The 27,303-nt window shown below is 38.0% G+C and overlaps 3 protein-coding genes across 5 annotated transcripts in view; 1 reads left to right on the top strand and 2 right to left on the bottom strand.

Moving 5' to 3' along the window:
* Positions 1-18,498, top strand: part of LOC129725627 (39S ribosomal protein L52, mitochondrial) — a 35,479-nt gene extending 16,981 nt beyond the window's left edge. Inside the window, exons 1-3 of one of the 2 annotated variants that reach the window (XM_055681673.1) lie at positions 17,370-17,977; positions 18,038-18,195; positions 18,254-18,498. In XM_055681673.1, the coding sequence (XP_055537648.1) occupies positions 17,932-17,977; positions 18,038-18,195; positions 18,254-18,442 (393 nt within the window). In that variant the 5' untranslated portion in view covers positions 17,370-17,931 and the 3' untranslated portion in view covers positions 18,443-18,498. Of the gene's footprint in view, positions 1-17,369; positions 17,978-18,037; positions 18,196-18,253 lie in introns of those variants that run through there. The other variant, XM_055681672.1, reaches the window with a different exon arrangement.
* LOC129725623 (uncharacterized protein F13E9.13, mitochondrial) lies at positions 18,439-21,208 on the bottom strand. Of its 2 annotated transcripts, none has more exons than XM_055681668.1 (6): positions 20,638-21,208; positions 20,019-20,119; positions 19,381-19,463; positions 19,183-19,323; positions 18,848-19,047; positions 18,439-18,787 (listed from the first exon to the last, which is right to left on the bottom strand). In XM_055681668.1, exons 2-6 carry the CDS (start codon positions 20,089-20,091, stop codon positions 18,457-18,459), a joined length of 828 nt encoding a protein of 275 aa, XP_055537643.1. In that variant the 5' UTR covers positions 20,092-20,119; positions 20,638-21,208; the 3' UTR covers positions 18,439-18,456. The 2 variants fall into 2 exon arrangements, with proteins under 2 accessions (XP_055537643.1, XP_055537642.1); XM_055681667.1 differs by lacking the exon at positions 20,638-21,208 and adding an exon at positions 20,179-20,547.
* Positions 21,209-25,468: 4,260 nt separating this feature from the next.
* On the bottom strand, positions 25,469-26,977 carry LOC129719867 (uncharacterized). The gene has a single exon (XM_055671283.1). The coding sequence runs from the start codon at positions 26,975-26,977 to the stop codon at positions 25,469-25,471; it is 1,509 nt and encodes a 502-aa protein (XP_055527258.1).
* Positions 26,978-27,303: the final 326 nt, after the last annotated feature.

Genomic DNA, 27,303 nt, shown 5'->3' with positions numbered 1-27,303 from the left:
TGCCTTCTTTTCCTCAAGTCGACGAAGGGCTTCTTCCGTCGTTTTCCTCTCCAGCGCTTCTTGTGAGTGCAACGCTTGCTCTCGCATTGTCTTTTCCTCCTCAAGCAGCTTTATTTCTGCTTGCAGACGAGCTGCCCGGGCACTGGACGTGGGGCTGGGCACTACCGATATAGTTTTCTCTAGCTTCTTAGAGCCCGACTTAGCCGAGGACAATCGGAGTGTCCTGGCGGATGATGGCGGCTTTTAATAGTGGGTGGATAGCGCGGGATTTTTAATTCGACACTCGTTACAGAAGTAGGCCAGACTTTTGACAGAGTCGTCCACGCCTGCACACCCGAAATGCTCCCATAATTTGCAAGAATCGCAGGCCACCCATTACTCATCGTCCGTGTCAAAACGGGTACAGGACTTGCAGCTGTAGCCGGCGGGGTAACGATGTTTCTCCATTCCTGACCCCGTATAAAATTCTTGAAGATTTTGTGGGGGTGGGAGGTTATGTACACAGTTCCGAGAGCAAACACCTTTTTATCGTAGCGTTAGCTTCAAGCTAAATTCAAGAAAATATTTTATTTTTACGTTTAAAGCTAATACTAATTGTACTTACAATTTTAGTGTAAGAATCTTTGAGAAACGGTAGAAGTCTTATCGCTAGCCGCGTTATTTTGTTCAAATATAACCTACAATTTTCACATTAGTTTTAAGTTTGCATTTTATAAAGTACTAGAGATAAATTTATGCTTACTTGCAATGCCTTATGGATGGTTTAAATTTTAGCGGTTTATATAATTTAATTTGCAATTCGATAATTATTTAACGTCTAATTTTGCAGATAAGGGAAATATAATGTGCCTTCACTTTTCACGAACGGCTAACAATGACTATTGGATATTCGTTTTTGACGTTTCTTCTTTCCGTCGACTGATCGAGCCGATTCAATCAGCATCCCGTCGACGTTCGTTGACGGCGCCGCCGCAACGAGGGGCTTGGTCGTTACAGTGGGCACTAATAAATGCATTCAATGAATAGTTGACTCATTTTGACAACACGTGAGCCGTCTAGTTTTGAGTGTTAAACCGGCATTTCATTGTTTACTTTATTACAAGGAATACTTTATTCGCCCTGTCAGTAATAACGCAAAGATGTGATCGGCATCTTATCCGATACTAAAATGAACAACAATTTCAGGATGAAATAAAAACTTGATTGAAGAGTTAATATTTTCTAATGAGGTAATTCACATTTTTAAATTTGTAAAAGTTATAAATTTTACCTCATCTCCGTAGCTCTTTTTCGTGAGTCGTTCGTTCTTTCGCTCTTTTCTAAGAACCGGTTCATATGAACGGCTAGTGAGCCGTTCGCCTATCCCTAGCTGGCGGTACTGGTAGCGCTATCTGGTTACGGATTGCTACTACAAAAAACTTTACACAAGTTTGGAACTCAGCTTGGACGTCTGTCTGCGGTAATATCAAGTATTGAATTTTACAATGTGAGAGTTTCTTATATTAGGTCTAGAATGTCCACTATCTGGCTGCAATATTTTTGTTGCAGAGAATTGATGATAGCAGATAGAATACTCCTGTATTCGTAAATAAGAGTCATTTTTATACATTTGCAAATGAATAACTATAATTAAATTCCCTTTTACTTCTTTTCACTTTTTTGAGTGATAATCTCAAAATTTCCGTTTTTGCATGGATGCAGGTTTTATTTAGTAATGGGTGAAATTTCACCCATTTTCTCGAGCAAATTTATTTCTCAAAATGAGTGAAATTGTACCAAGTTTTTGACGTTTAATCGGTATAACCGTTAATGGGTAAATCGAGTTTACCCATTAAATGGGTTGGCTCACTTTTTGGCGAAATGATTGAAAAAGTACCTATTAATGAGTTTTCTTTTATTACCGTATACACGGTAAGCGTCAACAACCGATTAATGGATAATTTTGTACCCATTTTTTACTGTTATATGCTGTCCAAAAAAATGAGTAAATTTGAGAATGTGAAATGGCTAAAATTGTACGCATTAGGAAGACATATTCTTAGGATAAAATGGGTCATTTTTTACCCATTAATGAGTGAAAAAATAGTTCAAGTGTCTTTTCAGTTTGCTCTGTCGTTTTGTTCGCACGATCTGTTTTGTTCACTATTTGTCAATAATTGCCATAGAAGAACTTAAGAATAGACTCGATGCTGCGTGGTTTGAGAAGTTGCAAGGTAAACAGTATGTAATATTAAGTATTGCATTTTATAATGTGAGAGTATCTTATATTAGGTCTAGAATGTCCACTATCTGGCTGCAATACCTTTGTCACAGGTTTTTTACGAATGAAACATCACGTGAGAAATCATCACATCATCACAATGAACACATATCGAAAAAATCAAAATAAATAGACATGGTTATGTTTAATGAATCAATTGTTGCAGAGAATTGCGATTCTGACAATTGATGATTGCAGATAAAATACTCCTGTATTCGTAAATAAGTCATTTTTATACATTTGCAAATAATTAATGTCCGCGCCAGGACACTCTCCGATAGTCAGAAAACTAAACTGACTGCAAGCTGTGGACTGTATAAAAAATTCAAACTCTTCTAGTCTTGACAAAGACTCTTTCAATTAACTCTTCGCTGGCTATTGCTTGGCTGTTCGGTGAAATAAGGAACACTGTGCATCTCGAGTAGGTTGTTTTCCATCGCAGTGGAGTTATTGTTAGGAACTGATAACTTCTAAATAAAGACGGCAGTGAAGCTGCGCAAATTATAAAGGTGCACCGATACCGACTGATTTTATTAAGAAGAAGAAAAAGTACAATTTTGGCTGCAATTATTATTTTGCTGCTTGCGTACGCAACATACCGGCCAGCAATGGATTTTTTCATTCCATTCAAATTAAGCTAAATTTAATCTAACTAGAACTACAAACTAAAGTACTAGGTTCATCGTCATCACCTGGCACCTGCATCATATCATCTGGACTTCCGTCGTTGATGGGGAGGAGGTACACCTTGACAATTGGTCGATTATAGATGGCACCGGATTGTGTTTTTTTTCCTGTATGAATTTCCTCACTGCGACCAGAATCGTTGATCTATTGTGAGATATGCCCGGGTGTCTGCTGTATCCCGCACTTCTATTTTTTGCAATACCGCTATTGAGAAGTGGCATGCTTATTATTATTTTTGATCAGTGCTTGTGTGTAATGTACTTCCCCTCGTTTTACACGCTTAGTGTTCTTTATACCGAGCCTCCTTCCTCCTGCCAAATATCGCCAATTATAATTCCCTGGAGAAGTTTCGTCGTGCGTCCTTCTGGCCAGTTTTATTGTTAAGAGGGACTTATTTTTTGTTAAGAGGAAGTCACGCAAAGGTATTATAGAATTCAGCGTAAAGGAAGGGTAAGTGGTGGGGAGCCTGAGAATAACCTCATACTTAAAGTCCTTTTTGACATCGAATGGCCTGATTCTACTAAGATTCGAATCCACGACCATCCGCTTGACAAAGCGGACTCTGTAACCTTGCGGCTACGGAGCTCCCCAAATAGTGTGGATAGTGTGTTGACATCTACCACTCGCACAAGCCCGTCAGGTCCAGGGTGCACGGCCGTTACACGTCTCATACTCCATTTATATGGTGACAAATTATCGTGCTCCAATAGTACCAGCTTACCGACTAAAATATTTGGATGCCGGCAAATATCTTAAAATAACAATATAGTTCACTCTCGAATTTCCCATATGTTTCCGTGAAGACAGACAGGGAACACCCCCTCTTGTGGTGAAAAAGGTAACTAAACTCATTGCACAGTGGTACAGTAAGGCAATTTAGGTGGACATGAGCTTTTCCTGGCGATTTTGGTTTGCGGTTTAAAGCCATAGTTTTTGTAAAAAGTTGTTTCTTATACATAGTCCTCTATTTATGTGCGAATGAGAAATAAAAACAAACTAACTTGTTTTTATTTGCATAAATAATTGTAAACATTCTTTGGCAAACTTGTAGACCAACTAAATCTAAGTAACTTTGTAAAGAAACTTTTTTGTAGACATTAAATTTGGTTTCCAAAAACAGTCTTTTCGCTCTATTTTTTCAATTCAAATCTAAAAACAAAGTTACCGAAGAAAACTTTAATAAAAAACACGCCAATTTTGACGAAAAAGCATTGTCGATATATTGTACAGATGAAGAGTTTTCACTATTTCCATTTTAAAAATAGGCCCTTTTGATATATTGATGCCTCCGTTTAGGGCAAACAAAAATAATATTTTTTGGTATCATTTGAAAGAACAAATATTGAATAAATATTGTGAAGTTTAGTTGATGAATGAATACATTCATTTCTGCAAATAAAAAAGTTGGTTTTTTTATTTAGTCGTTTTCAGGACCAACCTTATTTTCATTTGCACATAAAAAATAGACTAAATATAAGAAACAAGTTCTTAGAAAAAAAATTTACTCTAAAACCACAAAATCGCATCGAAAAACTCATGTCCGCCTACATTACCTTACTGTAGTACCACTGTGCATTGTTGTTGAATTTCTGTGAGCGTTTGACCGACACTCTCACACACGAAACTGAATTTACTCAATTTTAGATTTAGTTGACTCAATTTCATACTTTCACAGAAAAAAACATGTTGCAGATTTCGTGCGTATATTGTTCGTATGTAAAACCAGTGTTGCTGATTATCACTTCATTACACTGCAACCGTTGTCTGCAACCAGAAGTACTCAGTTCAGTGGCAACTAGCGAACCTATACATTAGAGAAATGACAAGACACTCACCGTTAAGGCAACTGTGAACATCAAAACGGATAACGGCAATGCAAAATTATACAGATCGCCCGTTTTGATGTTGACAGCTGCCTTAACGGTGAGTGTCTCGGCGTCTCTCTGGTGTATAGGCTGACTAGTGGCAACAAAGCATGCACTCATAAATGAAACGAACGCGTTTATTGTCCCGTGCCATGGTGAGTGACTCACGTATGAGAATTTTTTTTCTCTTCGCACCATCTTCGCTTCGGACCCGATCAGATCAATAGGGAAGACAGAGGTTTTTTTTTCGCTGTAATCTCATCACTTAGAATAGTCAGATGATTCGCATCATTCACTTCATTTGCATCGTTCGCACCGTTCGTACGATTTGCATCAGTCATATTCTTCGGGTCTTTTTTTTTTGGGTGAACCGAAGCGATTAGCTTTCTCCAGCCAACAGTGCTGCGTAGTTGTAGTTGTGAAAATAGGAAGAGTCTAGCAGTGATGAACTGCCGCGCGTTAAAAACGAAGATGAAGGATGTTGTGGAGGAAAAGGTGCTGCTACAGGGGCAATAGAATATAGGTGCCTTATCGATGCTTTCAGTTTTGTTAAATTCATTTTAAATTTCAGAAACCAATAATCAGTTGACTTCAAGAAACATAAAAATAAAAACATACATTGAAAGAATGTCATTTTTTTCTTTTCAAACATCTCGAACAATACGTGTGAACATCTAAACTAATTCCTTAAACTATATTCCGCAAAATTTATTTTGTCAAGAATACATCCCTTCTCAGATGTATCGAACACCTTATTCGATAAATAGAGAATTCGCTTGCCCACCCTAGGCAGCGACGTTTGCTTGGGTCTTGTACGAATCTATTCTTACCAAAACCAACGGTGTTTTTTTTTCCTTCGTAAACGTCATTGGTCTTTCCCGACGCTTCGTTCGCTTCGTTAGATTCGTTCGCTTCAGCTGTTAGTCGAACTGATGGTGAGTAACTTTTTTTCGGGTGGCTGAATGTGTTAACTCAGTGAGATACAATAGCTGGAGAAGAAGTAAAGGATAGAATACACCCAAACAGTTCAGTAAGCACTGTTATTCGCACTTGATGATGCGATAGGCTGCAGCTCTAGTACCAAGTCACTAGTGAGCAGCGACGATGATGAATCATGAATGATTGTGATAATCAGCAACTTTGTGTAAAACTAACGCCTTTACGGGAGTTAAACATTGATAATATAATAGATGTAGCTTATCGAGGCACGGAGAAGAAATATTCAAATAATCAGGTCACGACGTGTAAATAGTAAACTAATCCCAAGTTGCTATATACGTGGTTCCCTGTGTAACTTCACTAGCTCAGATCCATCATGGAAAGCAACTACGAAATGTGCGGCCGTCAAGCTCAAGCTCAATAATTAGGCCACGAAGTGTACAACTAAATGAATGTTTCAATTACCTCGTGGAAAAGATAAAAGGAGAAACCGCACAATGGTTGTCAATAGTCGTATATGGTTGTTGTTTTACCTTAGATAACACTTGAATGTTCTATCAATTTAACAATTTAAGTATGGATACATATAATGTTGTAATTGGTTTAAAAGCTTTAGTTTTATTATATATAAAAGATATTCAACAAAACAAACATAATTAGTGATAACAACTGTTATGCAAAAACTATTATTTAATGTTGAGTTTTCTTCGTTTTGAAAGTATTTTTTGTTATTTTTATTCCTCCGAATTTTTGCTCTCGAGTTCTAACCTTCGTATTCATCACTTGCAGCTTTGCTTTAACCAGCATATTTATGTATTTACTAGCTGACCCGGCAAACTTCCTCCCGCCTATTTTTGTGTTTAATTTAATAATTTTCAACATTCCAAATTCATTGATTTCTTGCGATTTGTTTATATCGTTTGAAATTATTGGTTTTATCGGAATGACAACATCCTCGACTTTTGCCTTTAGTACATCACCTCTATTCCGGAAACACTCATATTGGGTGGTATTCAGTTATTTTCATTGTTTTCCAGAAACTGAAAGTGGTCATCTTCGAATTCAACATGGTGTCCAGGGTCAATGCTTGGCTTCTATACATTATTTCGATTACGGGAATATTCATATGCAGTAGTATTCGGCTGTTTCCCAAAAGTTGCCATCTTACAATTCAAAATGGTGTCTGAGGTCAATTTTTAGCTCCATGCATCATTCTGGTTAAAGAAACACTCATATTGGGTTGTTTTTGGATTATTTTCGGCAGTTTTCCAGTCACCAAAAGTCGCCATTTTACAACTCAAAATGTTGTCTGAGGTCGATTTGTGGTTTCAGTGCATCATCACGATTTCGGAAATACCCACATTGGGTGGTATTTGGTCATATCTCGCTGTTTTTCAGAAACCGGAAGTCGCCATCTTGGATTTCAAAATGGTATTCAGAGACAATTTCTGGCCTCTGAGCGTCATTCTGGTTAAAGAAACATCTATATTAGGTAGTATTTGGTCATTTTCGTCACTTTTCCAGTCACTGGAAGTCCCCATCTTACAATTCAAAATGTTGTCTGAGGTCGATTTGTGGCTTCAGTGTATCATAACAATCGCGGAAATACCCATATTTGGTCATTTGCCGCTGTTTTTCAGAAACCGGAAGTTGCCATCTTGGATTTAAAAATGGTATTTGGAGACAATTTCTGGCCTCTGAGCGTCATTCTGGTTAAAAAAACACCCACATTAGGTGCTATTTGGTCATTTTCGGCAGTTTTCCAGTCACCGGAAGTCGCCATTTTACAACTCAAAATATTGTTGGAGATCGACAAACGTACAAACCGTGGAACACCACCCATGGATTGCCTCATACATAGGCGAACTTTATTATTATAAAATATTCGGCCGAGTCCACTTCACAATAAAATGTGCATTTTTTTCGGTGTACCCATTAGGGTAATATTATTGTCAAAAGTTAAGCCTGTAGTACACTCTTTGTCTAATGGTCAAATATTTGACCTTCTGACATAATGGTCAAATTTATTTGACATCATGGTTGTTGTTTACCCGTGTTTGCCCCATGTTAAAATTGAAGAGTGACAAACAATTGTCTTTGACCAAATTTGTATCTGTCAAAAAGTGACAAATATTTGACGCTTGGTCAAAGAGTGTAATACAGGCTTTAAGCCTGTAGTACACTCTTTGTCTAATGCAGGGGGGATCTATCTGTCAAACATCGTGTAACCAACATATTCAGCAACATGGCGTTTGTTTTGGTTTTTGTTCTTTTTAGTCATGAACGTGATCGGTGTGATATATTATAGAATTGGAACGTTTTTTATCAAAACGCGAGAAACCGCGGAAAACTTTCATGAATGTGTTGTGTAGTGATATTTTTCTCCGATTTTTGTTCATAGTTACAAACGTCATGGACCAACAAACGTCATGGACCAGAGTTGATCTGCGATAACGCACACATGTATGAAATTTGACAGCAGTGAATCCCTTCTGGTCTAATGGTCAAATATTTGACCTTCTGACATAATGGTCAAATTTTTTTGACATCATGGTTGTTGTTTGCCCGTGTTTGCCCCATGTTAAAATTGGAGAGTGACAAACAATTGTCTTTGACCAAATTTTTATCTGTCAAAAAGTGACAAATATTTGACGCTTGGTCAAAGAGTGTAATACAGGCTTTACTCTTTTTCGCATGTCGTGTAGAACAAAATCAGAAGTGGCGCACCTAGCGGTCGAAAAGGTGACTAACGCTTCTGTTATTTTCAATTTGTCTTCATAATTTCACGTAAGTGCACTATATTGGTATTTAAGATATTTGCTGCCGGTTGAAGTTTTTCGCTCGTTGCTGAAGCTGGTGCAGATAGTCTTCGGACCACAACTTCCAAAATTGTTGTTGTTTGCGCTGGATGGTTTGCCACAACGAAAGCCCGTTGGCCGGAATGTTGACGAGATCAGGCTCCGGAATCGAATGGAGTGCTGAGCCGACCAGGAAGTGTCCAGGGGTAGGAAATTAAACATAGATTCAATCTCTTGCGAAATGAGAATTTCATGAGAGAAGTTGAACAACTAAAACCTTATTCAAAACCTTACTGGAAGCTTTCAAAGGTTCTTAAGAAACCTTCGAAGCCTATTCCAGTCCTTAAAGATGGTGATTGCATTTTTCTAACGAATGTGCAAAAATCTTTAAATCTTGCTCAGCAGTTTGAGAGTGTTCATAACTCCAATTTGAACGTAGTAAGTCCTATTGAAAATGAAGTAAACCAAAAGTATGATCAGATCACCACCCAAGAATTTCATTCTGAAGAGGTATTGGAAACAAACTTGAATGAGGTGCGAACCATTCTTAAAAATTTCAAAAACATGAAAGCACCAGGAGATGATGGAATTTTCTATATCCTCATTAAAAGACTTCCCGAAAACTCTTTGAATTTTAACAGATGCTTTGCACTAGCACATTTTCCTACGAAATGGAAAAATGCTAAAGTCACTCCAATTTTGAAACCCGAAAAGAATCCAGCTGAGGCATCAAGTTATCGACCAATTAGTTTACTTTCCTCTATTAGCAAACTTTTTGAAAGAATAATTCTTAATAAAATGATAACACATATTAATGAGAACTCATTTTTTTGCAAATGAGCAGTTTCGTTTTCTCCATGGGCATTCCACTACTCATCAGTTACTTAGAGTAATAGATATGATTCGAACTAATAAATCTGAAGGCAACTCGACTGGAGCTGCTCTTCTGGATATAGAAAAAGCATTCGACAGTATTTGGCATAAAGGTTTTATAGCTAAAATGTCAAATTTCAGTTTTGCGCTTCACCTCACAAAAATGATACAAAGTTATTTAACTGACCGCACTCTTCAGGTTAACTATCTAAATGGTAAATCTAATAGATTGCCTGTTAGAGCTGGTGTGACTCAGGGGAGTATCTTGGGCCCAATCTTATATAACATTTTTACTTCTGATCTTCCTGATTTACCACCAGGTTGTGAGAAATCTCTGTTTTGTGACGATACAAGCATTTCCGCAAAAGGAAAAATCCTTCGTGTTATATGCAGTCGGCTACAAAAAAAGTTTAGATATATTTTCTTCATACTTGCAGAAATGGAAGATTTCCCCTAATGCTTCTAAAACATAGTTGGTCCCCGTGGTTCTGTGGTTAGCGATGTCGGTCGGCTAGCTCTCCCACACCGTTGTGATATCGGGTTCGATTCCCGTTCGAGTCGAGGATCTTTTCGAGCTGGAAATTTTCTCGAGTCAGCACTGGGGCACGGTGTATCGTTGTACTTATCCTACACATGCAAAATGTGCCAAAAACAATATCGATAACGAATTCTCTCAACTAATATAGTTGATCGAGACCGCTATAAGCCCCAAGGCTAAGCGTGCGATATTGTTTTTATTGTTTCTAAAACACAGGTAATTATTTTTCTTCATAAGCCAAGAGTTTCATTTCTCAAACCCACCAATAACCACCTTATTAAGATGAACGGTGTGGTCCTAAATTGGTCTGATCAAGTTAAATACTTAGGGCTAATTTGTGATAAGAATCTTACTTTCAAGGAGCACATTGAAAATATCCAGTCTAAGTGCAATAAGTATATCAGATGTTTATATCCTCTTATCAACAGGAATTCTAGACTTTCTCTCAAGAATAAACTGTTAATTTACAAACAAATTTTTAGGCCAGCAATGTTATATGCAGTTCCCATCTGGACAAGTTGTTGTGCAACCAGGAAGAAGACACTTCAAAGGATTCAGAATAAACTTTTGAAAATGATTTTGAAGCGTCCTGCCTGGTTTAGCACGAACAAGCTACATAGGCTCACTAATGTAGAAACCAGCCTTAGAAAATGTACTGTATTACGACAGCCGTTAGACGACAGGAGGACTTCTTCCTCAGCAACAGTAGTAACACCAGCAAAAACGTAACAGTCCATGGAAACAAAATTACGCGACTTGCAGCGTTGCCGTTGCGTTCACCATGGACTTTAGTGATTATGATACTGTTATGCTTCTTGCCTGTGCGCGATGCAAAGCATGCTGTTTTGTAGTGTTCCATTTGAACTTAGATACATGCATCGTAATACAGCGAATTTGTCAATGATTTTTCTTTTCATCATAGTAAGCCTGTCGTTATCATTTAGCATTGTAAAATCTTATGTTAGCGATAGGTAAGATAAATCAATTGCAAGCGACTGTGTGTTTATTCACAAGAGCATATAGAAGAATGTAAAGTGGGCCACATCTCCGGGTTTCCCCTGAAGTTTCCGGGTCTGGGAGGTAGTCTTCGGGGTTTCGGGGGGAAGTGAAATTTATCCACACCAGCGAAATTATTTTCAACCTGCTCTGGAAACGGCATAAACCAAAACGTGAACGAAAAACAGCAAGCTATTTGGACAATTCGTTTCCCATTCCTACGAACTTAATTTTCTAGACTCTCATAATTTAGAAATTTAGCGTAACAGCTTAGTTAAAGTTTTCGGCGGTCGTTTTTAAATAATTTTTTTTGCCTAGGAAGATTTTAAGGCTTTTGGAGTTGATGGCAATTCTGTACAACTTATCAATTTTAAAAGCAATAATTCGCTGATTTTGTCACAAGAATCAGTGTAGGGGTAATAGGGGCATAATGGGCACCCTAACTTGGTAGCTGATTTAAGCATGGAAACGCAAAACTTGCATTAACTATCTATAATTAAAAGTACACTACTCACAATTTGAAAAGTTTATCGTATAATGGTGAAAAACACAAATTAGATTTATGCATCAAAAACTAGCAATTAGTCGATGTGTGGGGCACAATGAGCACCCCACTAGGGCATAATGAGCACCCACGGGGTATAATAAGCACTCTTATAGAACATATCTTGAAACTGTGTTGAAGTACAACTAATAGGCCAACGTTTGTCGCGAGATGCCGTGATACTTGGCGGCTTGTTTCGTGAATGTCCCGTCGCGCCTTATGGTGGCCAATTCTGCCTGCAGTTCCTTTTTCTGACCGGTTCGGTCTCAAAGATTTTCTGAAATATGTTCGCACCATCACTTCAAACAAACACTGACTATGGAAACAGACGAACTCACAAGTCTACTGAGATGAATTTCACGTAAGTTTATATGACAAGGTGTGCTCATTTCACCCCACCTAAAGGTGACCATTTCGAATTAGTTAAAGGTAACATGAGATTTTAATACTAATTATAGCTTAAAATCAAAACTTTAATGATGGTGAAATTTGGGGTACGACCCATACGTCATATTGATGTGTCTACATACTTGATTGAGCCATTTAAACGACCGTAGAAGCTTATTTTGTAGTGCGCAATAATAATAATTTTTCCAACATCTGGAAACCAAGTAGATTTTTTCAATTTATTTCCATATTTCAAACAGACAAATCACTTTTGTTCTACATAAAGAGATACTGTAGTAACTACGGAAGAGTTCCACATACCACATTGTATTAAAAAATGCGTAGTTTCGTATAAAAGAGGGGTGCCCATTTCGCCCCGTGTGCTCATTATGCCCCTAATCCCCCTACTCGATCAGATGCTCTGAATTTCACAAACAAAATAAATAAATCATTGAAATGTTGTGGAACAACTTGATGTTTTTTTGTGGTTACGGTGAAGAAATATAGCTTTTTTGGGTAATTTCTATATTATATTAGCTGAAGTTGAAGTGGTGTTTGATAAATATTTCAACTCATTAGTTTTTTTTTACATTTTGCAAGTCGATGCAAGCCTTCCCTGTCTACTCTTGACAATCTCTGGGCAAGATATCTTTGTGAAGTGGCCAATTTGACATGGCGAGAAAATGAAAATGAAACAACAATAATTACGGTAATTTCCTTATACCTTGGTTTAAAGGATGTGTCAGCTTATTTCAGGATCAAGAATTCACAATACGCAACTATTCAATCGATATAAATTGAACACATGACAGTTCATAACAGCCGCTCATGACAGTCGTCTATCGACAAACCGAAGGATGTTATCATAGCAAAACGGCTGTTACCGCTACATACTGATTATGGAAGAAGACATACAGAATTTAGAACGAAACAGTAGCAAAGGGTTTACAACGATCGGTGTACGGAAACGCTTTCAATTAAATATCGAATAAGGAGGCGTTGAACAGTGTTAGCATGTTTATCAACTTCTCCAATGCCAATATGCTTTGCACAGTTTCGTAACAGCTGACTTTGATGGATGTAGAGTTTAGTCACCAGCAGTTAATACTTGTTTAAAACGACAGTAGGAAAAAAGCAGTACTTTTTCGTAGGCTGGTAGAAATATTAGAAAATATGTCAAGCCAAATTATCAACAAATTCCGACAAAAATCGTTTCAATCCTCAATTGGGTTGTTTAGCTATTCACGGATTTCCGATTTTTGTATATAATCTGAAAGAGTGTAATTTTCTGAGCAAATCGTGATTTTTTTAAACTTTATATCATTATCCTTCGATTTTCAAATGAAGAATAAGAATTCGCTCTAAATCGCTACAATGACAGTTGGTATATGGGCGAACTGTCATTGTAACGATTTCGAGCAGGTTTCGAGCAGTTTTAAATCATGATTTAAAAAACGAAGGACAACGATAGAGTTTTTTTTAAATCACGTTTTACTTAGAAAATGCATATCTTTCAGATGATATAAAAAAACTGATGTAGCTAAACAACCCAATTGCAACGATTAGCTCACTTTATAGTCAGTAAGATAGTTTTAAGTTTTTTTTTTTTAAGTTTTGTTTTATTCCTTTTTTTCTCCTTGACAAGTAGGTTTAATAATTTTGCTTCAATTACATTAACTTAACTGCGAAAGCTAATAACATTCAATAATATAAAAAAGCGTACAAATATATATAATAGTGTTGATATGTCACCTTTGTGGCAGAACACACAATATTAATTCTGAATAGATACTAGTACATAAATAAATCATTACAAACATCTTTCTTTTAACGTTCGAATTTAAGCATAAACATCCGGGTTCTATTTAAAAAACTTCATTTGAAGATCTTAGTTTTTCTAACGGAACTAAAACTGGCTATTCAAAAATGCAATTTAACGATAGAATTGCAACTCCAATATGTATTTGTACCTACCAATATTAAGCTCACTTATGTTTTTATCGATATTCAATGACAAATATGGTATTTGAAGTAAAATTCACGTCAAAAATTAAGAATTAAACCAGAGTTTATGTGTATATAGAGTCGCGCGAAGAGAAAATCTATCGTTTCGGCAACACAGTTTTTGTGCCGTTTTGTTGCCAAGAACTATAAAGTTCTATTTTTCACCATGCATAAGCGAATATCATTTTTTGAAATTCTTCACAAGGTACACAGTTTTGAAAGATTACACCGGTGATGTTTTGTTAAATTTAAGTGAACCAGTGTACAGGTTTAATGTTGGATTAAAATGTGTAAGTAAAGCTTCGGAAAAACACATGTTCTTTATTACGCTCAATTACAACACTTTTTATCCACTCCTAACATTATTTACATTGCTCGATTGGTACCCCCGTTTGACACTGATTTGGTTCCTTTGGTTTCGTCTTTGCGGGACTCTTATTATAAACAGAGACTCTGATTAAAACCACCACTAAAATTAGCTTTCTTTGTTTACATTTTTGCACACACACTGAAAACTATTGTATATGGCGACACTGTACCTTCGTAGTCGCGAATCGAGCCAGAGAGCCAGAAAAAAACGGCTTCCAGCAAAATGTATGGGGATGACGTTCGTGACAGGGATGTGATAAAAAGTTTTCAAAAATTTCTCAAAAATTCGAAAATTTGTAACATTTTCAGTTCTGTTGGAAACATTCATACCGAATTATTTATTAAAAGCCCTCAATAATTAAATAAGGTTATTTGTAAGCAACAGTGAATCCAATTGCTCTGCACAGATTTTTGAACAGATATTTTGCTAAGCGGTACAGATGCTCAGATTTTTACAGTTACATAAACAGAATGAAATGTGGCAACCCTGCTCACAACATTCTCTGCGCATATCTCTCCCTCTGAGTATTGCTATCCCTATTCGGGTTATTCGCGTTGAAAGAGATTTCGAAGGCTGTTCGCACCTACGTGAACTCTCATATGCAATTGTCAAAATGTGCGTGATGACAAAAGCAAAAATATTTCCTTCCTTCTTTTTCGCATGCAAAAACCAAACAAATATCAGCAACACCGTCAACGCGAATAGCTAGGGACGTTGCGATACCATTAATCATCGATACTTAGGTTCGATACCTGTATCGAGAGCAAGTACTGATATTCCGATAGTATCGAGGCTAACGTATCGATACCTAAATGTATCGTTGTGCGATACCACTTCATTCAAAATATAAGTCATAATTCTTTTTTTATTATTTATTCCTCAAGATAAAACGTTTAATTCAATTAAATCATTTATATAGACCGTTTTACGAGACGTTACTGAACTCATTCTATGAATGAAATTTTGACAGAGAGCTCGGAACAGCTGACATAACGCACGTGAAAGCAACATCATCAACAGCAGAATACGTGACACCTGTCAGCAGAGATGCCAGATGTTTTTGAAAAATGTCTGCAACTGCTCGAAAAACCGGAAAAATTTGCTCGAAATCTGAAAAATTCTATCCGTGGTTCGAAAAAATTTTGCTCGCGCAGGCAAAAGTCTGTAACAATCTGCACACAATTAAAGAAAATTTGCGCAAATATAAGAAGACTGACAAAAATCTGCAGAAACCGTGGAAAAACTGCAAATATCTGCAAATCAATGAATATCTGCACACGGACTCCAAAAATCTGCGTTTTGCAGACAAATCTGCACATTTGGTATCCCTGTCAGTTCGTAAAATGGTCTATAAATTTACTGAATCTAGAAACACCAGCTTCTGCAGAAACTTAGTCAAAAGTCGATTACGCTTTTCCTTAATAATTGATCCCGTTTTCGAAAAGAGCCGCTGGCTCTGTAGATTTTACCTTCGGATCTGCATGACCGTAGAAAAGAATCGTTCCCGTAGGTTAATCTACAGAAATTTCTGTTAAATTTGCATTGCCGATGAGATGGCATGCATGCATACGAAACATCAAAATGGCACAGAAAACAGCAAGTTTTCTGCTTCTTTCGTTCTTCTTTACAGGGTTGTTTTGAGTCTTTTCGATACTGAGAGGGTGTGTATCGATATTGATTAAGTATCGCGATACCAAATATCCGAGTATCGGAAGTAGAAGGATCGATTCTGTATTAGTATCGGTGGTATCAGGGATACCAGATGTGCAGATTTGTCTGCAAAACGCAGATTTTTATTGATTTGCAGATATTCACAGATTTTCCATAGTTTCTACAGATTTTTGTCAGAGTCTTCTTATACTTGCGCAGTTTTTCTCAAAATGTGTGCAGATCAGGGTTGATATTTAATGACACTCTTGAGTGAAAGTGAAAAAAAGCATCCATAAACGTTATTTTTTGAAGTAGAATACTTCTCTCAGGAAGTTCGGTTACATAGGGATGTGAAATGAAAATCTAAAATTGAAAAAAGTGAGAAATATGTCCAATTTCAAATGCTAATAAATCGGTTAGTTTTCGATGGATTTCCTTCGTTTTTGCAGCAATCGATTAGAAAATCTTCTAAGATTCCTACCAAATGCATGAAATTGCAATTTTATTATTTGAACTATTGTACTATTGAAAATTCTTAAGCCTTGTCAAAACACAAAATTCGACCTCTGATTGGTCGTTATACGATTGCTTTCCCAAGCACGGTCGGCAGATTTATGGACCTAGTAAATTGGAAATTCATCATTCGGCCTATATAAGAGCTTCATTAGATAATAAACAGACATTTCATCGGATATTAAATTTAACAACTGAAATTTGAAGAACACAAATGAATATTTGTAGAGTTAATATTTTCTCGTTTTGCGCTATAATATAGTGTTTGGCTACGGTTATGCAGAACGCAAATAACGGCGCGATGCGATTCGGCAAGACGAAATGTGTTGAAATGTATAGCTTTATTTCGCCTTAAAAAGAGCTATACATTTCACCACAGTAAGGCGAATCGCATCGAGCCGTCATTCGCGTTCTGCATAACCGTAGCCTTTGTTCCGTTCCCGTTTAATGATGTCGTATTAAATGTGCATATTACAATTCGGCAGCACTTCAGCTTCACATTTGCACAAAATTTAAAAATATTCAACGAACTTCATTCAAAATATCAAACAAAAAGAAATTACAATACTGCCAATGAACTGTCAACGTTTATTTACTAGAAAAAATGACTGACACGCAAACAGCCGGGTTATCTCACTTGTAAAAGTATTCTACTTTAACCTTGCGGTCGTGGCTTTGCATACAACCTTCCTGTGATTTTTTACAATCCTTTCAGAGTTCTCCCTTCCCGCTTTTTGCATGGAAGTGAACTGTCAAAACACCTCATTATATTTCATGCGATGAAAGCAAGACAACAAAATCAGTTTATCAGTTAACGAAGATTGTCAAGGCATCGGTCAGTGTCAGTGAAAAAGTGTTTCGGTAAGGTTCATTTTGGTTAAGTGGACTGTTTGTTTTTCTTTTTCGCTTTGAAGGGAAGATCATTTGGTTGAATTTGTCGTCAAATTTTATTCCGTAACCGTGAACGATGAGCGCGATCTATTTCATCTGAGTATAACAGCACGTTACTAGGACGAAAATCTAGTGTATCTGAAAGAGTGCTGCGATCATTGGAAGTGAAAATTGAAAATGATTGGCTGTAATTTTCGAAGCATTTTGCTGGGGAAAATGACTTTTATCAGCACTGGTGCAGATTTTTACAGACTTTTACCAGCGCGAGCGAAATTTTTTTCGAATCACGAATAGATTTTTTTTTCAGATTTCAAGCAGATTTTTTCGGTTTTTCGAGCAGTTGCAGACATTTTTCAAAAATATCTGGCATCTCTGGGTGGTATCGCAACGTCCCTACCTATTGGCCCTGACGACTCTGTTGATATTGGTTTGGTTTTTACTTGCGAAAGTGAAGGGAGGAAATATTTTTGCTTTTGTTTTCACACATAAATTGACAATTGCATATGAGAACTCGCGTAGGTGCGAACAGCCTTAAAAATCTCTTTTACCTGTGTCAGGGCCAATAGCATAAAGCACTGCAGGGCTTGCTAAAGCCGAGTGACAAACAAGAAAAAATATGACGGGATATGTGTTATATCTTCCTAAAAGCTCGCATTTAAGAGGTATAACCCTCTATTTAAATAAATTTTATAATACAATACAAACTATCATTATTGTTCCAGTATACATAGTTCGTCGTTTAAATGTTGCTGCAACACTATCTGCAAACTTTCATGCACATAGTACAGATCGAAGGTTTCCTGAAAACCACAATAAATCAAGCCCGTTAACAAATTTACCGGACTATACATTTTTAGATGGAAGAGCAACCCCTTTAGGTGTAGGTATTTGGAACAGTTTGTATATTTATGTATAAAAACAAATACGTTTTCTTTCAGGCCAATCAGAAGAAACGGATGCTAAAACAATGCGATTTAGCCAATAGAATTGTCACGCTCTCAAAAGAAATGGATTTTGCTGTAGATCGTTACAACCGAATTCAAGAAGAAAAGCTAGATAACACGTTGCTAGACACTAAATTCAAACATAAGGGACATTTGCTACTGTCAACGGAAACAGAATGTTAAATCCACTATTAGATCTACAATATACCTTTGCGTAGTCTAACTATTTTATTCATAAACGAACGTACTCTTTCTTCGTCCACATTATTTTGCCAAGTTCCATGTGTTTTGAAAAATGAACCTACAATAGCAGCATCAGCTACTTTCCAATATCTGTCGATGTTGTCCATTGTCACACCAGAACCAAGAATCAGTGGTAAATTCACTTTACCTTTCAATGATTTTATATCGTCAATATCGGTTTCGTATCCAGTAGCTTTACCTGTTAGAACAAGTCCATCCGATAGAAAGAATTCAGCGGCTTTAGCAGTTTCACACAAAGAAACATCATTGGTGATAGCATGGGAGCTAGATGAGAAGGAAAGGATACTGTGGATTTGAAAGATATTCATATAACAAAACTAGCACCTATGTTTTTTCTTTATATCTGTGATAATGCCGACGTGCTGAGCGTCAATATGCTTTCTGTATCTAAGAATATGACCCGCATCGGCATTTGTAACACCCTCGTCAGCCACATGCGAAAATACAAATCCTTCTGTTCGTATAAAATCAAGATCGCATGCTTTGGCTATAGCTAGTGCTTCTTTATTGCCGCACGCCAAAATCTACAAAAATGTCACATTTGGTGTTGTTAAAAAATTAAGGGCACTTCTACAGAAGATAAGTCGATTCAACTCGACCATGTATTTTGAATGAGACGAGTAGCTCGTCGAAGCTTCTGTAATACGGTCCTGAATCACCTGTATGCCACATGGCAAAATGTTGTGAATGACTTCTTTTACGGCAACTGCAATTCTACTCATACAAGCAACGGTTTCAGGTCCCAAAAACTTACTCTGGACGTACGGTAAATCATGCATGTTTTCAATAAGTATTGCGTCCTAAAAGCCGTTTAAGTTAGAATTTGAAATATCTTCCTTTTTGACTTGCTATAATACTATTTTTCCTTTAACGTATATCTCTGCTTCATGCTTCGCTTTCTTTATTGTGTCTTCAAATTGATTAGAATAGAGTGGCGTACCTGAAATCACCAGTAGTAGTCATTAATGCACCTAAGAGTTTTAAAAATTCAAATGTGTAGATTTTATGTGCTGTGAAATTATCTTTCAATGTGGCAAATCCGGTTGTGCTAATAAATGAAAAACCTGCGCGTAACTTCTTGACACACCCTGCGTGCGTAAACATTTCACAAAAATGTCCAGTTTTAACGTACATACATATGTATTATTTTTGTGATGGCATCTTCTGTCCGCTTAAAGAAAGTAATGAGTTTGGTACATGTCCCACTGTCGGAACTTGACCTTTCTTGTTGTTTGCACTTGGGCTTTACAGCAAACTACTGGACGAAATGCAGGGCTAGGAGAGTTGAAACAAGCTGTTCAGGCTTGTTCAATTTTGATTCATCTTTTTATTAGGACTTTGGAAGAACACATTTAGAACAAATTGAATAAACTTGGTCTTTCTTGTCAATCATCTTTCTGAGCTATGCTTACTTCTAAGCATACGCAATGTTTCACACCGATGCTTATTCAAAAATTAAATAGCCTTAACAAAAATTTAGTCAGGCTCTACCTACCTGGAAGCGGATCAACATGTATCATACCAATAATCGGAAACTTTTTACTGAACAACGCTTTCAATCGTGCCATTCTCAAAAAGTTGCAGTTACTAGAAATCCTAGAAATACTCAGAGGGACGGCTTACAGAAACCATGATCTATAGACCTTTTTACGTACGAATGTATTAGTACACCTAGTTGAGGAAAGTATTTACAAATCGCCTTTTTGTTTGCTATGCTATGTTTTTGGCAGCTGGACAAATATTCAGTTGAATACTTATTATAAGTTCTAAACTCGTTTCTGAATGAATTTTTCATTCGTGATCATGAATCGGGGGAAGCTGCTGAACATTATCGACCAAAAATGGTAAAAAGTGATAAAAAGTCGGAGCAACGAGATGCGATGATTTACAGTTTGGAGGAAACAAAAGCAACTTTACATGAGTTTACACGTTCATTAGTGAGCGTAGGTGAAAAGTCACTTATCTCTATAGAGATAAGTGACTTTTCACCTACGCACACTAGGAAACGTGTAAACCCGTGTAAAGTTGTTTTTTGTCGTTTTCGTTTTCGCGGTGTAGTACACTCAAACGACACTTTTGACACCGAAAATGTTTTATTTGATTTTTCGTGTTACCCTTTTTCTGTCTCTCCCTACACTTTTTCTGTCACTGATGACACCCGAAAAAAGCAGAGTGTACTGTAGGAAGTTACCAACACATTCACACATATGTGTCAAAACTGGTTTGTTTTGGTTTTCGTTCCACGTGGTAAAGTGTCAGGTAAATTTTTTCTCAGCACATTTGCGAGATGGACATATGAAACAGCTAGCTGGCATCTCTATCTTATTTGCTTTGCTCCGTTAGGAGCTAACATCACTGCGGATCCGCAATTTGCGGGCCCCATTGACAGATGCTATGTTATGCGTATGAAAAGTTGCGGTGATATGCTATCTCGTTTACACACGCTGAGATGTTAGTCCTCGAAACATGGCGGGATGCTAGCTGATATGAAATGGAAACGAGAAAAAATGACGAATGCGACAATGACCAAAACAAAACGAATTGACAGCTATCCCATTATTACGCATACCAATGCAATGCAATGGCACTGAAAATGTTTTATTTGAAGCTGCAAAGTATAGCACGGAAAAAGTGTACTACACCGCGAAAACGAAAACGACATTTGTTTCCTCTAAACTGTAAATCATCGCATCTCGTTGCTTCGACTATTATCACTTTTTAACATTTTTGGTGGATCATGTTCAGCAGCTTCTCCCGATTTCGGATCACGAATGAAAAAACTCATTCAGAAACAAGTTTAAAACACATAATGAGTGTTCAACTGAATATTTGTCCAGCTGCTAAAAACATAGCATTGCAAACAAAACAGCTACTTGTAAATATTTTTCTCAACTAATGGCACTAAGAGCAAGCCCACCAGTGGCTAAATTGAAGTTTCTAAAGCTAGTTTGGCAACTCCCACCATAACGCGGCAACCGCACCGGGCGTTGCTATGTTGGTTTGGGAAATAGCAATCCCCACCTCGGGTAGTAGCGAGTTATTAAATTTGGCAACGCGATAGCAACGAGCCGAATCGTTGCTATTTGATGAAATAGCAAACTGTTGTTTTTTTTTTGTGCTCGATAGTGAATATTCGTAATAATATTACGAAGATGATGAGTGTTTTGAATGCGGACTCAATTGGTCGGCCTCGGAAGACGAAGTGTTTTGCCTCGCTTGTTAAACACGTCGTAGGACGCAAGTGTCGGTATGAACCACTGCTCAATTTTATTTCCGATTGAGCTGAAATTTTGCACAGGGTGTTTTTTCGGCAGGTAAACATTTTGTAAGGTTTTTGTATGGAGATGACCATTTTGGTTGGCATTTCGTTCTGCAACCTAAACGATGCGGAGAGCTCAAATCCTCACAAGATTGGCCAATATTATTCAATAAACCTGGAAGGTTTAAGCAAATCTGCTCGGGAGTATTACCAACTATTTTTCCGTTTCGTTCGGTTGTTGAATAAAAAACCATTTTCCTCCTTTACCGCTGTTTCAATCTTCAAAAACAACCTAAGATACGTTCGAATGCGGCGTTGGGAATGGTCATAAGTATAGACCGTTGTTAAAACGCTGGATGGCACCTTCCTCCGTATGGCGGTTTTTTGGGTATTTACTAGGCTGAGAGTCGCCCCGAATCTTTCCAAAAACCATTTACTTAATCGCGTATAAGGAAATTTGTTTTGCGAAATCACTTTCTTCATCACTAGACTGCCGCGCATAGCAAGTCAGTCCCATTTGCATTTTCGGTAAAATTGAGTTATTACGCGTAAATGGTAGCTAACAATGCATAGTTTCGTAACAATGGATGACCTCATGAACTTTGTTATGAAAACCTGCTGGAAAACATCCAAACATATTGTCCCATCTCGTAAAAAGCAATGAAAAAAAAAAACCTAGTTGCCAAATCAGCGGTTTTTTTCATCGCTTATCTCTCCCTCTGAGTGAAAAGGTCTATAGACCTTAAAGATCCTCAGAGGGAGAGATAAGCGATGAAAAAAAAACCGCTGATTTGGCAACCAGGATTCACATATCAGAGGTGCCAGATCTCTTCTCAGATCGCAATGTTTACTAACTTTTTTATTCGGCTCGTATAACTGATGGTGACGGTGGAAGTCCTGGGGAATAATAAAGTGCATCACAAAAACCGTGATGGTGTTAAATTTTATGTTTATGTTTATTTTATATACCTTCATCATTATTCTGTAGACTATACAAAGGGTTTGTGAACCACCAGTTAAAAATCACTGTGATGAAGCAACTTTGGAGCATTCTCAATTCATGTTTTAGCAATAAAACATGAAAAACGTGTAAAAATAAATATATTCTTTATCGACCCTTATTGCAATACCTTTCAATGTGTTTCCTTTTATGTTCGTTTGGCTCGAATTTTGACATGTTCGTTTGGCTCACAACACTTTCTTCGCATATCTCTCCCTCTGAGTATTGCTAATAGACCTTCCTATCTGCGCTAGTATTAGTGGTCGATTTCACTAATACAAGTTTTATTTTTGGTTGCAAATAATCAACACGCTGGTGGTAACAAAAAATTTCCTCTTGCCCCGAACTTTTATTCAAGTTGTAAGCCGAGTTTTAGTTCTATTTCATCTATTTTTCCACTAAAACAAAGTTTGTTAAAACAGGTAACACTAATAAACTAGGATTCATAAGTGAAATATTTTTCTAAATTGCATATCAGCTGGTTTTTTGGTTGAAAACAAATCGACTTTATAAGGATACACGACTAAGCCTGTACAATACAGGCTTTAGGCTGGATTACACTCTTTGACCAAGCGTCAAATATTTGTCACTTTTTGACAGATATAAATTTGGTCAAAGATAATTGTTTGTCACTCATAATTTTAACATGTGGCAAACACGGGTAAACAACAATCATGATGTCAAATAAATTTGACCAGTATGTCAGAAGGTCAAATATTTGACCATTGGTCAAAGAGTGTACTATTGAATAATTTGCCTTATATACGTGTGTAGGTCACTTATTCGACTTCTACTCCACTATAAGGAAATTTCCAAAAATAATATTTCCAGAAATGGTGGCCCACTAGTAGACCAACAATCGCTCATACTCACAATTTTCCGCTAGGCCGGTCGTTCTGGGAAAATTGGATTTTTTCAATAATCTGCTTTATGGGGGGGGGGGGGGGTAGGGTTTTGAAGGCAGAAAAAACAGGTTTTTACAGATTTTTTTTTGGGCGTGCGGTGAAAGTAAATTTATTTCTGATTATTGTACATTAAAGAGTAGTAATTGAACTATATTCTGTAAAATATTGGTTGAAAAATATTGAAAATTGACCGAATGGTAGCAATTCTTCGCAGGCGCCTCAGAAAAAATACTTTTTGCGGTGTACGTCATACCTCAGCACTGGATCATCTGAAATGAAATAACCAAAGTTTTTCCTTTAATTTTTATGTCCCTCTAGGTATCTCTGTCGAGTTTTTCCATTTTTTTTTTAATTTTTGAACTTTTTACAAGACTTGAAAGTGAAAATACCGATTTTTGGCCTAAATTCATGACTATTGTTGTTAATAATAAAAAAAATAAAATCAAAAACGAAAAAATCTCAACAGGGTTACCTCATAAATTATGTAAGGAAATACTGTAAAAAATTTGAGAACGATCGGTTGAATAGATTTTGAGATACAGAGTGCACCGACTCAAAAAACATCGATTTGAGAAAAACGCTTAAAGTTTTTCGTAGCGAAAATACCCCGATAAAACTTAGTAAGCTATTTGTTTTTTATTTTACTCACATAGAATCAATGCCGGGACCATAGAGTATAGAACTTTCGTCAAGAATGTCCAAATGTCCAATTCACTTTTTTTGAACCCTCAAACCAAATTAAATTGTATTGATTTTTAAGAAAACAAGCATTACATGGTATTCCACTTACCTTTAGTCCTTTCCCGTTCTTATCTAAACTTTCCGAACCTTTAATTTTCCAGTTGACGCAAATACATGCGGGCGTGCGCAAATCTTCTTTATTTTCAACAAGCTGAAACGTTAAAACGGCATCCAACGCACTTGCCAATCGAGCAACAGCAAATTTAGATAATTTCCGATAAACTTAATTTTTCCTACTCTATAATTTTAAACTCAATAATCTTATCTCCTTTAATTTCTCTCGAACTATTAGCTTTCAATCTTTCGAACTTCAATCGTGACTCTTCTATCTACTACTTCTTTCGCGCTAAAAAATATACCATCTCCTCCTATCTATCCTGTTTATTCCTCCAAATTATTTATGACGTTGGCTTATAGTCCGCCGCAAGGGTGGACCTATCCGCCTGTGCCTGGCGGGATCAGTCAGTGTCGCCAGAACATCCTCCGCCCCGTGGATCCTGGTGGAGTGGTTCCGTAGTGTTACAGGATCCACTATCCACTTCCATTACTGTCAGTTTTACAACTGGTCGCTTAAGTTCTTTGCCCTCAGCTGTTCGAACTACCGCCTGACGAATTCTGCCATCCGAGCCGGCCATCACTTCTACCACTCGTCCACGCGTCCAAGTTTTCCGTTCGCCTTCAGCTATGTAAACCAATTCTCCGACTTTTATCGGCTTACTCTCCGCGAACCATCTGGACCGTCTATTCATAGTCGGGAAATACTCCTTCAACCAACGGTTCCAAGCTATTTCAGAGAGATACTGTGATATTTTGTAACTACATTTCAGTGCCGTAGCCAGATCTACAGATGTTCTCACAGGCTGGTGTTCTCTGGAAGAATTTCCCACGAGGAAATGATTAGGCGTAAGTGCCTCACCATCAGCAGATGATTGGGGCATGTACGTTAGTGGGCGGGAATTTATAAGGCCTTCTGCTTCGGCCAGCACGGTCAGCAACACCTCGTCGTTGAGTTTTCGCCCGTTGTCTAGTGCCTTCATCGCTTACTTTACACTTCTCACCATTCGCTCCCATATGCCACCCATATGGGGTGCCCAAGGGGGATTGAATGACCACTTAGTGCGTGCATCAGTAAAAGTCTCTGCGCAGTCGTTGTGAATATTCAGAATTTGTGCAGCCAGCTCATTGCTCGCGCCGACAAAATTGGTGCCGTTGTCTGAAAATATTTCCACCGGCGATCCTCGTCTGCGAACACATCTTCTGATAGCCATTATGCAGGAATCGGAGGATAAATTGTGTGTAACCTCCAAATGAACAGCACGAACAACTAAACACGTGAAGACGGCCACGTATCGTTTTTCCTTGCAACGACCAACTGTTACCTCCACTGGGCCGAGATAATCGATACCAACATAACTGAATGATTTGACGAATGGCATCAAACGTGCCTCCGGCAGTGGTGCCATCCGAGGGTTCACGGGTTGGCATTTTGTTACCTTGCAACGCTGACAATTTCTCATAACTTTGTCGATTGACGATCGCAAATTAAATATATGGAAACGTTGACGTACTTCATTGACGACTGTCTCGCGATTTGCGTGTCCGTACAGGCAATGATAGTCGTTTAGTAGTAATTTAGTGATCAGATGATCCTTTGGTAGTATTATGGGGAAACGGGCATCAAACGCGGCAAAGCTAGCGTTCGCTGTCCTTCCTTCCACTCGAATTACCCCGAACTCATCAGCGAATGGCGACATCCTATACAAAGGGCTCGGTTTTTCGATACTAACCCATTTGTTCGATTGTGACACGTCTCGGTTACTCAGTAAAGTTCTAGTTTCATCGGGGTAGCTTTCAGTTTGTGCCACTCGAAACAGGGACCGTTCTGCTTGTTGATACTCATGCTGGCGCAGAGGGACTGCGCTTGCTGGTAGGGAACGTAGTATAAGCTTTCGCTGTGCCTTGGTGGCTTTGATCGTTTCTATCGGAAGCCCGGCCTTCTTACGATGACAGTTAGATGCGAAGCGACTCACGAATGCTATGACTCGCAGTAGCACAGTCCACTTTGAGATGCGTCCGATGTCTATCAGAGGTCCAGGGACCGTAATGTGATGCAGTAGGATATGGGCTCTCAGCTCTTCAGAAGTGTCTATTATTTTCTTTTGCTTTGGCCAGCATTCTTCAGGATGATGGAGAAATTTTGGTCCTCTGAGCCGCCTTTCGTTGGAGCTAGGATCTGTATCTTTGCACCATTTTGTTAGACAGTCCGCTACATTGTCCTTTGAAGGCACATACCGCCAATTATCGGGCTCGGTCAGTGAAAGAATCTCGCCGACTCTGAATGCGACAAACTGCTTGTAGTTTCGGTGCTGCGACCGTATCCAGGACAGTACTACTTCCGCATCCGTGTGTATGAACTTCTCCGCAGTCGAAAGAGTATGAATTTCACAAACAGTGCGCATAATTCTTGCTCCCAGCATTGCAGCTCCATCCGTGGTATCGATTGGTATTTTAAGGGAGCTACTTTGCTTTTCGCCATCACCAACGCGCATTGTACTTCCCCGTTCATTACAATCCGAAAGTAGGCGGCGCAACCTTAACCTAGCTCGCTAGCATCGGTGAATACGTGTAACTGCAATGACGGGTACGCCCCAGCGTGCGTGTTATCGAAGTAGAAACGAGGAATCTCCAAGCAATCGATGGCTGAAAGTAGATGGGTCCACCGCCGCCACTTTTCAAACTCTTTATCACTTACTTCATCATCCCAATTAAGTCCGGCACGCCAGAGATCTTGAATTAACATGCGGCCATGAATTAGATATGGGGCGAAAAATCCCATTGGGTCAAAAAGACTCATGACAATCCGCAGTATAATTCG

Source organism: Wyeomyia smithii, chromosome 2 (assembly GCF_029784165.1).
Source record: "Wyeomyia smithii strain HCP4-BCI-WySm-NY-G18 chromosome 2, ASM2978416v1, whole genome shotgun sequence".
NCBI classification, from domain to species: domain Eukaryota; kingdom Metazoa; phylum Arthropoda; class Insecta; order Diptera; family Culicidae; genus Wyeomyia; species Wyeomyia smithii.
The sequence above is the reverse complement of the archived record's forward strand: the minus strand, read 5'-3'. Positions and strand labels throughout refer to the sequence as shown.

Bases quoted from the DNA above. Each gene is read 5' to 3' on its own strand.
- LOC129725623 (XM_055681667.1), bottom strand. From the start codon at position 20,318: ATGAAAAATTCATTCAGAAACGAGTTTAGAACTTATAATAAGTATTCA. The intron at 20,120-20,178 runs GTACGTAAAAAG...GAGTATTTCTAG, and splicing joins CTAGGTGTACTAATACATTC to GATTTCTAGTAACTGCAACT. The intron at 19,464-20,018 runs GTAGGTAGAGCC...TGGTGATTTCAG, and splicing joins ACATGTTGATCCGCTTCCAG to GTACGCCACTCTATTCTAAT.
- LOC129719867 (XM_055671283.1), bottom strand. From the start codon at position 26,977: ATGCGCGTTGGTGATGGCGAAAAGCAAAGTAGCTCCCTTAAAATACCA.